Raw genomic sequence first — 13906 nt, 5'->3', positions numbered from 1 at the left:
TGTTGAGGACTTAGTATAAATTTTACTTCCATTAGCCTTATTTCCTGGCTGAAGCTCAAGTAGCATCTCATCCTGACTTGTTGATTCTCTCCTGTAGATGGACTCGCACAGTTCAGCAGGAAAGAAGGGGATTCTGAGATGGTTGCGGTATATTTTCCATCAACACCCTTCTAAATGGTTATAATTTTTTAAAGGATCTTGTTTGTAGAGATGCTACATAAACAGAGCAGGTGGTTAGTGATTATTGCAAGCCAGTTATAATCAAAGCCTCTTGGTAACTAACAAACCTAAATAATTTGGATTTGATATTTAACAAATGTGGAGGTTATTTTGTTGTCATCACTTCTGGCTGATTATGGTAACTGAAGATTGTATTGTTTAATTGGATGCTGTGCTCAAGATGTAGTCTGCTGCAGTAATGTTTGCTGGATAACAGCCTCTGATTAAAACCAACCAAAGGATGTTATTTTCTTACAACCTACAGTAAATACAGTAATAGTTTGTAACTCATGTTTGAAAAATCAGGTATTGTATGCTGGAAAGAATTCCTCAACATCCCTGAAATATTGATCTGACCTTGTTCAATCTTGAGTGTATGCTTCTTACCACATTTTAAAGTATACCTTACTCTCTTGGAATAGATTTTCCAGGGAAGTCTGTCAGTTTCCTATGCCATCTATGTTTTCTTTACATTTTTAAATGCAGGGTGGGAGGTTACTTAGCTGTTCACAGGTGAACTTGATAGCACTGTTTATAATTTTGCCAAATACAAATAGTTGGTTTGAAATTTTTGATGTTGGTTTGTCTTGGAAAAACACCTGTGTGAAAGTATGTACTTTGTTTTCATTTCAGCCAGTGTTGCAGCATCGGTTTTCAGAAAGACTTAAATGAAAATTACCTATTAAAAAAACAAAGGCCTGCAGACCTGTCTTTTAGATCCTCCAGCATGCCTGTGCTCTGGAATGAGGACTTAAAATTTATCAGGCCCAGCTGTTAGTCATTCTACTGAAAGGCTGCTCAATTTCACACAAACTGCAAGTGTTCAGAATGTTGAAGCTCATGGACGTTCACTAGAACCGTCAAAAATAATTAAGTAGCCAATTAATTTGATGATTATATGTTCCAGTTCAGGCTTCAGCATGAGTTTTCATGTAGCTACTGTGGATTTTTGTATCTTGAGACAGCACCTTCTGAATTCTCAGTGTTTCTTTGCTGTTTGACCGGAATAGTTTGATCTAAATTCAGAGTGGGTGAGGGAATATGCTGAGTGGTTGAGGATCACGTGGGGGAAGGTTGGGGCTGGGTGGTGGAAGAGAATGAGCCTCACTGATGCGATGGGCAGGAGTCTGTGTTCCCATGAGCTGCTGAGATGTAAGCCAGGTTCTAGGTTCATCTGAAATCGTTAATTTGCTGCTGGTGCTTGTTAAGGCACTTTTCCTTCCTCCTCCTCCTAGTATTGCTCTATAGTCAGGATAAAAGCCTCCTGAGTCTTGCCAGGCATTGGAAGCTATATCTTCCACAGTGCCTGCACATAAAGAGGGGTTGGTAGAAGCATGTCTCCTATTGCCAGTACCTATGGCTTAATGCTTCTGCCTAAGCTGTAAGGGTAAAGAGCCCTGAAAATGGGACACCCCATAGCTATAAGGCCAAACTGTGCTTACATCACTGTTAACTCTCTGGCACAAGTCTTTGTGGTGGATCTGTAGCCTTTGTATGGAAACAGGTAGGAAAACCCCATGAGATTCAGCACATGATACTGTGGAATGGCTCTCATTTTTTTTTCTGTTTGTCTTTCCTTCCTTCCCTCGTTGTTTTGCTAAATAAGGTTCCCTGAGTGATCTTAGTTTTCCTCTGCAATCTGTAGGTGCTATTTTACAGTCCTGTGTGTGGAAATCTTGTATGGACTGCTGCTGACTCACCAGAACAACTCTTCCATCCATCAGGCTTCTGCTGGTGTGATCAATCAGTGCTGGCAATCCCTTTTCCCAGGTCTCTTCAGGGATATGGAGGGAGTAGGCAGTAGTTAGGAAGAATACTGACCTGTTACAGGTCTTGATGTTGACTGCTCTCAAGTGCTGTGTTTATATGAGGTGTCCTTGCAGGAAAATGTGTGTCATGTACTGAAGGGATGTTCTTAAAGACCCCAGTGAAAGGTAGTGCCTGTCAAAGTTGTCTGTCGCCTGTGTACTTCCAAGGTATCCTCGTAGGAGAGGGCTACTAGGACTCAGCTGCAAAAATTGTTCCAGGATCAACAGTCTGTTTCTGGCAACCTCTTTTCCAGTGGAAACTCTGCAACGGGCAGGGCATCAGTCACCCATGCGCCCTTGTCCTGTAGCTCTTGTCCAGTAAACCCAGTGCTCTTGGAGCTCCTGAGGCTCAAGTACGTGCACATATGCTGTAGGGCTTGTCCTGTAACAGAGAAGGGCCATGGCATGCAGTTCTTCTTTGGTCCTGAAGACACAAAATTGTGATTTACATAGTATGTTTCACTAGTTTTGTGTGCTGCTTGATCCAGTTAAATGTGCAAATGGAGAAGAAAGCTGATGGCAAAAAAAAAAAAAGGAAGTTAAACAACAGGCGATACATACATTGAAGTGTAGTGTTCTGGTTCGTAATGATATCCACATCAAGTGGCAAGTATCTCAGCAGAAAAGTTTTTTCTGCTCTTTCTCTCGTCTTTTTTGTTAATCTTGCTGTCATGAGCTGTGGTCTGTCAGCTTTTAACTTTAAAATCTGTGCATTGTAGTTTCATCTTTCTGGGCAGTTCTACTTAATGTTAAGTTTGAGATTCAGGTTCATGTTCGTTTGAAGATTGTTCTTTCAGTATATATTTGAAGACCCTTATTTTACTGTTCAATAACTGTTATACCTTGGAGCTCTGTAAATCTTTTATTACAAAGGGGGGGGGAAAAATAAAATGACTGCACAAGATGGTGTGTTGATATAAATTGGCATTCCTCTGCAGAATTGTAAATTAAAGTCATAGTTCCTTGAATCAGGTAAAATAGTCTGTAAAGTACTGCCTCTCTCTTTCAAAATCTCTTTGGAATAACTTTAATAAGATGGCAGAAATAACTTCATTTTAAAAAAAATAATCTCTTGCATAGCAGTTCATCCTCCTAAAATTTTGCTGGTTTAGGTGCATAGAGATTTGCTGTTTTAGGTTGAATATTTAAAAAATGCTTTGTTTAGATTGTAGGCTGAAGGACCAGTTCTACAGTGCTGAAAATGGGAACTACTGAGAAGTGAAGTAAATATATAGAGGGATTTACTGCAGCAAAGCTTAGTAATGGCTAATTTGTAGGCACTCCTGGCTGCAGGAGCGGAACTGATTGCTCAGAGTTGCCTGCCGAAGAGCTGTCTGCAATCCACAGAGATTTGGCTACATAGGAATGAGTTTACGTAGCTACTGTTTTGATTGTGGCAGTGAGTGAACTCTAGTGAACATCAAGGAAAATCCAGATACTTAAGGGACTGTCTTGTATTTTGCATTAAACAACTGTTGGGTAAAATATGGAAACTCTCCTTGAAGTAGATGCTAGGTCCAAGAACTTGGCACGTTCCAGGAAGATGGCCCTTTGGCTCTTGGCTGGTGCTTGCTGCAGCGTCCTTGCCTGTGCTCCAGGTCTCTGGCAGTCCTTGGGACGAGCTTCAGCAGCGTGGAAGGAACACGTCTCAGTTTGACAAGCAAACCTACCTCTCTGACATAGTCTTCAAATTGTGTCAAACACAGCATTGTCTGTATATTTATTGTACTTTGAATGTAGCTACCTGAAAGGCTCCCTTGGGGAAGTTGGTCATGGCGCATGGACTTTGCAAGTCCCACACCTGCCTGGGAGCTTAGATACAGGGCTGTAGCCAGTATGATTGCATGCAAAACAGTTTGAGCTGCCTTGGGAACTTGAGGATGAAAAAGTAAGTTTTAAGATACTTTTTCTATGGAACTAAATGCGTGTTGTTGTTTTTTTACTCTCAATAGTGTATTTTGACTGAAAGGCCTTGCGTAATCAAGACTTGTATTTGCGTGTAAACATTTTGTGAATTTAAGCATAAACATACTTAATGGTGAATTTCTCTCCTGTTTTCAGTCTCTACCCTGGACATTAGGATCAGCTGCCTAGGTGATAAAAGGTGTGAGGAAGGGCAAAAGTTTGTATGCAGAAAATGAACCAAGTTCAACCTGTTTATGCTAGAAACACAAGGACCTGGAATATTTCAGTGTGGGTTAAAGACAGGTGATATTGTGGGAAAACCTATCCGTGATATAAAATATATCTGTGATCTAATTGTTGATAGGAATGTTAAAGGATTACGACTTCTTGTTTTCCCAGTGCAGAAGTAGGTAGGGAGCAACTTTGTTGCTGGGAAGAGGGGTTGTTACTAACCGTTAGCTGAAGAGTGTGAGAAGAGAGGTGTTGAAGTCTTGGGTGGATGGGGCTGTTACTGCTGGGACATAAAAATAGTTTTAAAACTTTATGCACTTCTTACAGCCTGGATAGTCAAGAAATATAGCAGTTCTTTAATCGTGAAGCAAGGAAACTGATCTCTTGGGAGTTGCAAATGAAGATGATATTCTTTGCAACAATTAATAAATGGTGGGGTTCCCCACACCCATATTTGGTGTTTTTCTTTTTTTTTCTCAAATCTGTTATCAAAGTCTGTAAACTTTGTCCAAGTAAGCACAGTGGCAATCGAGAAACATTTCTGGAATTTAGTATTTATAGGTCTGATTTTATAATAAAGGTCTAAACTGAGAACCAAACTCTAGCTTAAATTAATATAAAAATAATTTCCTTGAATTTTCTTGACAATTTTAATTATGACAAATAGGACAAAGATGTACATTATTTTAATTGCACAACCTAAAAATGTGCAAAGTGAGTCACATCAGTAGCTGATAGTCTGCATTCTATTGATTGTGTAAGTATTATGGATCTTAATTTATAATTGTAAATTTGACATGTTAAAGATGCTGTACTAGTAATTGCATAGCATCTTTAAAGTGAAATACCAGATGTTAGAAGTATCTTATATGTTACTTCCCACATTTCTGAAAAAATTAACATCTAAGGCAAAAATAAAAATGTGTTCTGATGTAGAAATTACTTCATCAGTGCATTTATCTATTTAAATGGTTGTGAAAATTTGCAACAAATAGTTGATACCATAATAAATTATTTCAACTTTCCTGACAGTGTAAATGTCAAGGTACTTGGTAACGTGAATTTGCTGATGTCTTGTGTTAAAATCTTGATTTTTATTTTTGCATGAAAACAAAATTTTCTGTCCACCTGATGACTTTCCAAATGGTATAGATATATTTGTTTATATACGAGCAGACACTATGTATTTTATTATGTGTATATATATATAACAGCATAATGTAGATCTGGGACTTCCTTACAGTTTAGAATTTTTGTTTTTACATAGTTTAAAAATGGGACGTCGTTCCTCGGACACAGAAGAAGAAAACAGAAGCAGAAGGAAAAAGAAACACCGCAGGCGTTCATCTTCAAGTAGCTCCTCAGACAGCAGAACATACAGCCGTAAAAAGTCTGGAAGGAAATCAAGGTCAAGGTCACGGTCTCGAGATCTCCAGTCTCGTTCACATTCTTATGAGAAAAGGTGCATTTGTAGTAATTTACTGTTTGTTGCAGTTGTTTGCAGATAGAGCTCTTCCATATTATGGTAGAAAGCTATAAGTGTTTGAATCCAGTGGGTAGTCAATTCTAGGTTGGAATTTTATAGCAAAGTTTGCTCTGAATTTTGGAAGATGTGGCAATATTTTCACTTACATTTAAAGGAAAAAACCCAAAACTACACCACCACCAAAAAACCCAAACCGCTTTTCCTCCTCCGTGAATACAAAACCAGTGTATGTGCAGATCCAAAGGTAACTTCCTTATTAAAACAGACAAAACCCATCCAATTAAGCTAACTTTTTCTTGCTCCTCCTCCTAAAAATATTCCAGATTTGTTGTTTTTGGAAATATAATAGTTCATACGTTGTTACCTGTTTGTGAAGTAGTTTCATTCCACTAGTTATAGACTATTCTTCGTTACTTTTTTTCTGTTGTAATAAACCAAGTGGGTCTTTCCAGAACACAAGATTGACTTTCTCAATTGAAAGGCTTAGGGTAATTTTTTTTTTTTTTTTTTTCCCTTGACCTAACACTCCTTCACCAGAGGCCTCTTTCGGTACCTGACCGTTTTAGATCAGGTACGCTATCTTGGTTGTCTCTGCCTGACTTGCAGTGATCCTGGAGTCAGGCTGAACAGGTGGTGGTTTGTTTATTAGTAAGCGGAGCTGGAAAATACTCATGTGTAGCTGCCTTGTAAATATATTAGAAACTGCTCCTGACAACCCTTTCTTTAGTTGGCAGAAGAGTGTGTCAACAAGGGGCAAGTTGGCTGGTTGTGGGGGGTTTCTTATTTGTTTACTTCCATCCCCCCTTTCTTCTGTTCCTTCTTAGCATCTACATACAGCCCTTAGGGGACACAACAAGATAACATGGGCTTCGATGCCAACAATATGCTGATGACATGCAGCTTTATGAATCTCTTTAGTCCAGTGCAGGCATGGCTATCTCACAGATAAAAACAGAGCTTGAAGGGAGATTAGAGTCTGGACGAAGCCCAGTTGACTTATATTGAATCCAGAAAAGACGAAAGTGTCTGCTTTTAGGATCTGGCTGGCACCTTTGCTTTGCCCTTAGTTTAGGGCATTTGCTCCTGGCAGTTAAGTCACTGTTACATGCTGGGGTCCTGCTGGATTTATCCCTGACCCTTAAGAATCAAAAGCAGCAGCCTCTGAGATTACTGTTCTTCATCTTTGTTTAGCAGGAACATTGCATTCCTTTTTCAGATGAAGACCTGTTCTTTAGTAGTTAACCTATATATATCTTTTTCCAGTTTGGACTACTGCAGTGCTACTTGTACGTAGTGCAGCACCTTTCCCTTATGCTGGGTAAGCACGTATCACGTTGGCTGCATCCCTGAATTACAGAAGTGTTTCTGTGTGGTGTTACATTTTAATATGAATCAAACATAATAAAGGCCAAAAATATGGAGCTTCTCGTAAGGTTTTGAATTGATATTTAGTTAGCTGTTAGGCAGATGGAGATAGAGAGGAAATCTTAAGATTAAGACTTAAGGAGGGAAGGTATCCCTCCCCCCAGTTTTGGGATTAGTTGGTTTAATTTATGTATTTAGTGTCTATTCATTCACCTTTCTCCTTTGTGCATAAAAATCTATTCTTTGACTAAATGAAACGGGAAGGTTGGGTGGGAGAGGAAGAGGAAGATACCTTTCTGGCTCCTGACTGAACTCGGGAGGAAACTTCCAAGCTCAAATGGAATAAATTAACACTGATTATTGGATTACTAATAGTACTAAAAAAGAAAAGGGGGGGGGGGGGCAAAGATCTGTCAGCATTGGAGCAGAACAAAGATTGTGTGTTACAAACACTGAGATAAGAAATCTGTAAGGTTATATATACACACCTGAAATATTTTTAGGTCTGTGTACTTTAAATACATTTTAATGTCTACATTTTAATATCTACATTTTATGTGGGTACATAGTATGACTAGAAATAATTGTATAGAGTAGCAATGCAGAAGTTAGCATGTTATGAATTTCATTTTTTAGTGCTGGAGTTGTAGTCCTCTATCCCATATGGTGTAAATCCTGCTGAGAATGTAGGTTTTAAATGTTTCTTCAACCTTAGATTTGGCTAAGAGGCAGAGAGTTCCAACGAGCAGGTCATGGGACTAAACACCATTGAGAACTGGGCTGTGTTCCTGGCTTTGCCCTTGAAGTGTTGCATGATGCTAGGCAAATTGGTTAACTTCTGTTTCTCTGTCTACCCTTTTTCTGTCCTGGGATTTATATTTTGGAATATAAGCTGTTTAAGATGGACATTGCCCACATGTATGTGAATTATTTATTACAGTGTAATAGTGGTATTTGAAGCTTCTACAGCATAATAAAAATAAAGACAGGTTTGTATGTCCCCTTTAGAGTAAAGTGTTAGGGGTTTTGTTCCTGGTTTTCTTTGTTTGTTTTTGTTTTTTTTAGGAGCAGTAGTGTACTAATAGTATGGTTTTGTTTTAGACGCAGACACAGATCGAGCAGTAGTTCTTCGTATGGTTCCAGAAGAAAACGCAGTCGTAGCCGATCAAGGGGCAGAGGCAAATCCTACAAGTCTCAAAGATCGAGATCAAAAAGTAGGACAAGAAGGTAAGACTATTTTCTAGGAAAAATAATTATTATTTCTAACATAAAAACCATTACTTTAAAATCTCCATGTAGTTACTGAATTTGTAATATACTAGAAATAATGGTTGCAAGTGATTGTCTAAACAATGCCATTTGAAACTCTTCCTAATTTGAAATCTCAGTGCAGTGCTTTTGATGTACTGAATGTTTAAATTACACTGGTGGAGCAGTTGGGTTTGAAGATAAGTTAGATATTTTGCGTTTGACCAAGTGCAAAAAACGTTATTAAAGTCACCTTGGTTTAACTGTAATTGTCTGAAAACTTGTGAAGTTTTTTTGATTACTGATTTCCATAACTCCCATGCACAACATTGGCTCCCTGAAGATCAGACTAAACTGTTATTTTCTTATCTCATCTGTATTTCCCTCGGAAAGAGATGAGTATTTAGTTATGCAAATTTTTCTTATATTTAAAGATATCTATGGTGCTGAAAGTTTTCATAAACTTTAGATTGTGACAGATTAATATTTTCAATAATAAACATAATTTAAATCTTAATCAGATGTTGCAAATTGTATTATAAAACCTGCTTCATGCTTTTGTAATTAAAAGAAGCTCAGTTCTGGTGTGTGTGTATTTTTCAATTGAAAAGTTTAAATAAAGTGTATCCCTGGGTATCGGAATTACTGTTAGCATTTTCTGTTGAATTTAAATTAATTATTGAGTACATCAGGCAGATCAAAGCTTGTATGGTATGTGTTTACAGATCTTCAGCCAGATAATTTTGTGTACCTGCACTAAGAATTTAGTAAAACATGTTATTTTTGTAGACCAAATCAGTAGAGCTGTTGCCTCTCAATGTTGAAAAATTGTTGTTGAAAGATGTGAATGTTTCAGTTTCTCTTATTTGTATTGTCTCATGACTTATTCACAGCTGTTCATTATAATAGTTGCCTGGACACTTATTGCTATAGTGTCTTTGTAGTAGCAATTTGGTTATTTAAACTGTCTGATCTCTCCGTGAGTATACTTGCCATCTGAGCTGTAGACTCCTGATAAGCTGCTGCGCTGTGTGTAGAAATACTCCTCTAAATACCTACTGTTTTGCTAGCAAAATCAGTTTAAAAACAATAGAATATCAAAAGAATAAGGTGAAAATGAAGGTGTTTTTCAGTGTGTCAGTTACTCAGCATTAGGAAATATGTAACTTGTTAAAGATCTGTTTTTATTGTAACAAGTATAAATTGCAGATCTCATTAGACATAGTCTAATTGTCATTTTTACCAAGGGGTTTACTGATGTTAATTGTCATTACAATATATGGAAATTATGCACCTAAAAACTTCAAAAACATGACCAATGTTTGTTTCAATTTGTGCTGCAAAATGCTGTGTCTAAAATATTTTAATGTATAAAAGATACTAGCTTTTCAGCACTATGGCTATGAAGGTATAGCTGCATGTCGCTTTAAATTATGTTACTATTCACAGGCATGGTTCTTCAGGGAAAATATTTAGAAATAACATCCTAAAATGTAACAGAATAGGTTTTTAGCATGTTAAAAGCATAAACCTAAAACCAACAGGATGGACTGAATCGTTTACTGTAATTTTTTCTAAGTCTGCTCTCTGCTGTAATGTTACATGGCGAAGCCATCGATTAGTCATATTTCTGGAGAAGAGTTAAACAGGTTGCTGAAAGCTGCTTCTGGAGGCCTGTGTTTTCCCTGTTAACTTGGAGGTGGTTGCAGCAATGCCACATAGCTCCTTTCTTTGCTATCTCAAAATCTCTCGTGCACTCGATCGAAGGTATGAGCAGCTTTCCTAAGAGGACTGAATATGTTATGCTTCTTCAGGCTGGGAAAGAGATTGTGGGAGAAGAGGGAATATGATGGAGAGGTATAAAAAGAAAATAAAAATGAATAGTGTGAGAAGATGATTTAAGGAATGAGTGTTTCCTGTCTCCTCCAGTGTAAGACCTGGGCAGCAGGCATGAAGTGAAGTCAGCTGGTGGCAGATCCTGGCCTAACAAAAGGAGGTGGTTCTTGCGTATCACATAATTAAGCTGTGGAAGCCCTTGCTGTTGGAGGTTGTGGGTAACAGAAGTTGAAATTAATTAAAAAAGCAGTCAGACAAGAAAAATCCGTTCAGCACTGTTAAATGTAAAGAGACAATATTTGTCTTAGGAAACGTATGTATTTGTAGCACTGAAGGGGAATTTTCATAAGAATTTGGCATCTGTAATTCATTAATTTTTTTGCTTGGGGTGCGGCAGCTTATTTTCATATGACTTCTAAAGGTAAGTGCTGAAGAAAACACATATGTAAACTAGCTAATAAAATGATCAGAAGTAATTGGACAGCCACCTTGTATTAGTGTAGTAAAGAGTGTGTTGTTACCCACTGAAGTATTCTTGTTAATCTCCAACTTCTGAATTGCCAGTGGCAGGGAGTAAAATTTACTGACCCACCTGAAAAGCAGCAATATGAGATACAGCAGTAAAGTGATGATAATCTCTGCACTACTCGTATGTGGACCATTACAGTTGTACCTTCCCAGTACCACCTTTAGGACTTGAGCAACTGTGATTTCTTGCCCCTCTGCCCCAAGGGAATGGGACTGGCATGAGGAAAACTAGTTTGATATTGAAAGTTAACATCTGGTATCTTTAAATCACTGGATTTGTTTTTGGTGTAAGTCATGCAGATGGCACGAATTCTGTATTTTTATATAGTGTCTTTTCTCCCCACAGTCCCCCATCAGATTAAGATACGTTGTTTTTCAAGGTGGTGAAAATGTTGGTAAAAGTATATGTGACTGCAGTGTAATTTTTTTTAATACTTCTTTAACATAGGTGTTTTATTTCGATGAATGATTTGCAGATCTCACACTATGTAAAATACTGAAATACAAGTTTTAATTTGAAAAGTTAGATTTTCATAATGACATGTTCTAAAAATACTTTGAGTAGGTATTGTTTGTAAGCTAAAGCAATTCTTTTTTAAAAAACCTTTATTTTGGAAGATAAGAAAACTTGTGCATATTATAACTATTTTATTTTAGATGCATTTTTTTAGAGTCAAAAAAGTGGGGCTTCCTAGTAATACTATAAATTTAAAGCTGTCCTACAGCAAGATAGTACAATGCAAATAAGACTTAATAAGATCACAAACTGAATTTCAGCAAAACAACCAAGATTTACATTAAATTAGGAATTTTAAAACCGATTTAGTTTGTTTTACTGAGCATTTGCTTAATAACATTTTGCCTTCTTGCAATCTTTTTAAAGACAATAATTCGTCTGTGAAATGCAGGCACATCCTCAGTAGAAAAATTGAAAGCAACAGCTCACTTTCTGAAACCACACATATAGTGATATAAAGAAATATTTCAGCTCTACGAAATTTAATAAATCATCCCATTTCCTAATTTGATCATATTAGATGCTGATGTGGAAGAAGCATTTCAAATACCATCTCATTAATATACATCAGTCTGGGGAATAGAATGGAATACTTATGCAGAGATGTCACAGTTACTGTTTCTTAGTTTACTAAGTGGAACAGGTTGATGTGATACTGGGTGCTATTTGTCAATGTCTTGCTAAAATGGTTTGGGTCGAGTTATGGAGTCCAGAAAGACGGCGGCTGATAAATCAAAAGTGGATTGAGTGGACAGGAGGCAGTGATTGATACTGTGACAGGATATGAAGAAAGGAATCTTGATACAAGCATGCATGATATTGAATATGAGAAGGAAAATGGCCCTGGAGTATGGATATTATTCAAGGAAATGAGAATAATAATATAATCTTGAAATTATTGCTGGGTGAAGATTAGGATAGTTCTTATTAGAATATTATGCTTCTCTGGAATGGAGAAACTCGGATTTCATATAATTTCTATGTGGATAGAGTCTTGTTAATATTTTTAGAGTTTTCGCTTCAATTGTTCTGCAAGTTAATTGTATATGGAAATACTTCCTCTGCATCAGAACATGTAACACAAATCTTTTAATTCATGTAGCTTTAAATAGAAGTAACCAAAATATGTTAACCTTTATTCCTTGATTTCATACAATTCTGTGATTATAGAGTGTTTAACTATAATTGCCTTTAAATATGCAAGTTTGTTTTTATTGTCTGCCAAGTGTTTTTTGGCTTTTTCTTTGTTAAACTGAAAACTGCTGCCTTGAAATATCTTTAAGACAGTTCAACTTAGACTGACACAATAACAGCTAGTACATCTATCTATACATATCAAAGGAGAGAAAATATTGTGTGTAAAGTGATCCTGTTTGTGGAATTGATGCCTTTGGACTTGTCAGTGAAGGAAGCATTTGATCAGTGTGGTTTTTTTACCCCAGTTTGTGTGTGTGTGGGGGGTACATGGATACAATGATATTTCTTTATCATTCTTCCAGTCTAATTGATTTAATATTGAAATGCAATATTATTGCAGTCCAGTGGCAGCATGACCTACTTCTTATGGGTGCCTTTGGAATAGACTTGTTTTTTGGTATGAAAAAGCAGCTTGTTGACTGAAGTTGCCATTATCCTAGCACTGTAAACGAGAATTAGCTTACATTCAACCCTCATAGCTTGCCAGAATTCTTTGTCTTTAGCACTTACAGTTTGTAATATTTAAAAATAGAGTCCTGTAGTCATGCAGAGAAGTGCAATGTGAAAGGGGTCGTGAAATAAATAATAGTAAACCCCCACTAATTTCTTTAAAATAGGACTGTGTTGGTATACATACTGAATAGGCAGGTTCACAGATTTAGTGATCTCTAAAGGCAGTGTAATTTGCATTACCTGGTTCATGATAGAGTGATGATGGAATTACAAGAAAAGAATTCCCCACCACCCCTTTCTAGATGAATTTTCAACGCTGCTGCTTCAAACACAAATACAACACTAGACAACGCTTACCCTGAAGTTGGAGATTCTTGCCATTGGGTTTGATCTGTTCTCAAAAAAGGTCATAGCTTCATTCAGACATTTATTCGTGGTTGGGGAAAGCTGTAAATCCTTGCTATGTATCAGTTGTTTACCTGTGTTCTTTATAGCATGCAACTGTATAGGGAAGATCTTAAGGTTTTTGTGGGTTTCAGTTTTTAGTACTGGCAAGGGTCAATCATCTTTTGCCCGAGGGTTGGTTTTTTTTGGTCTTTGAGAATTTTCTTTTTTAGTATCTTCTTAACAATACAACCATTGCTAGGAAATATTTTGGTGAAGAGTTGATATTGCACAGTCAAATGTTGTTTGTAATACTGTCTATATCTTTGAAAAGTCTTATCACTGAATGCTTTTGTATTTGCATTACTTGAAATGCTGAATAGGAATGGTTTGATCTGCAGTTAGTCTCTTTTTTTCATGCATCATATTATTTTACTGTGGTAGTATTAATGTGTTAGAGTCTTTCCAAATAAACACCCTGGCCTGTCAGATCTTACAGCCGATAGCAAGTGTTGGATCGAGACACAATCTGTACTAACTTGTGTTCAAAACTTGCTTTTAGTTACAGGCTGTATCTGGCCATTCTGATTAGCCCACACTAATGGATTGCTTCTAATAGATTACAATGTAGAGTTTTAATTATAAAGAATTTCAGGAAGAATTTTTTTGAACAGCATTGGCCTGAAAAGAAAATAAAGGCTCTTAGGAGAGAGGAAGATAAAAGGGATG

The 13906-nt window shown here is 37.0% G+C and overlaps 1 protein-coding gene across 1 annotated transcript in view; it reads left to right on the top strand.

The window, feature by feature from the left end:
* RSRC1 (arginine and serine rich coiled-coil 1) overlaps nt 1–13906 on the top strand; it is a 167741-nt gene that overhangs the window by 2127 nt on the left and 151708 nt on the right. The window contains exons 2-3 of the mRNA XM_055723632.1: nt 5431–5625; nt 8116–8241. Coding sequence (XP_055579607.1) covers nt 5438–5625; nt 8116–8241 — 314 coding nt within the window. The 5' untranslated portion in view covers nt 5431–5437. The remainder of the gene's footprint in view (nt 1–5430; nt 5626–8115; nt 8242–13906) is intronic.

The sequence above is a fragment of the Falco cherrug genome, chromosome 11, assembly GCF_023634085.1.
Source record: "Falco cherrug isolate bFalChe1 chromosome 11, bFalChe1.pri, whole genome shotgun sequence".
Taxonomy (NCBI): Eukaryota; Metazoa; Chordata; class Aves; order Falconiformes; family Falconidae; genus Falco; species Falco cherrug.
Note: the sequence above shows the minus strand (reverse complement) of the source record. Positions and strands in the feature narration are given on the sequence as shown.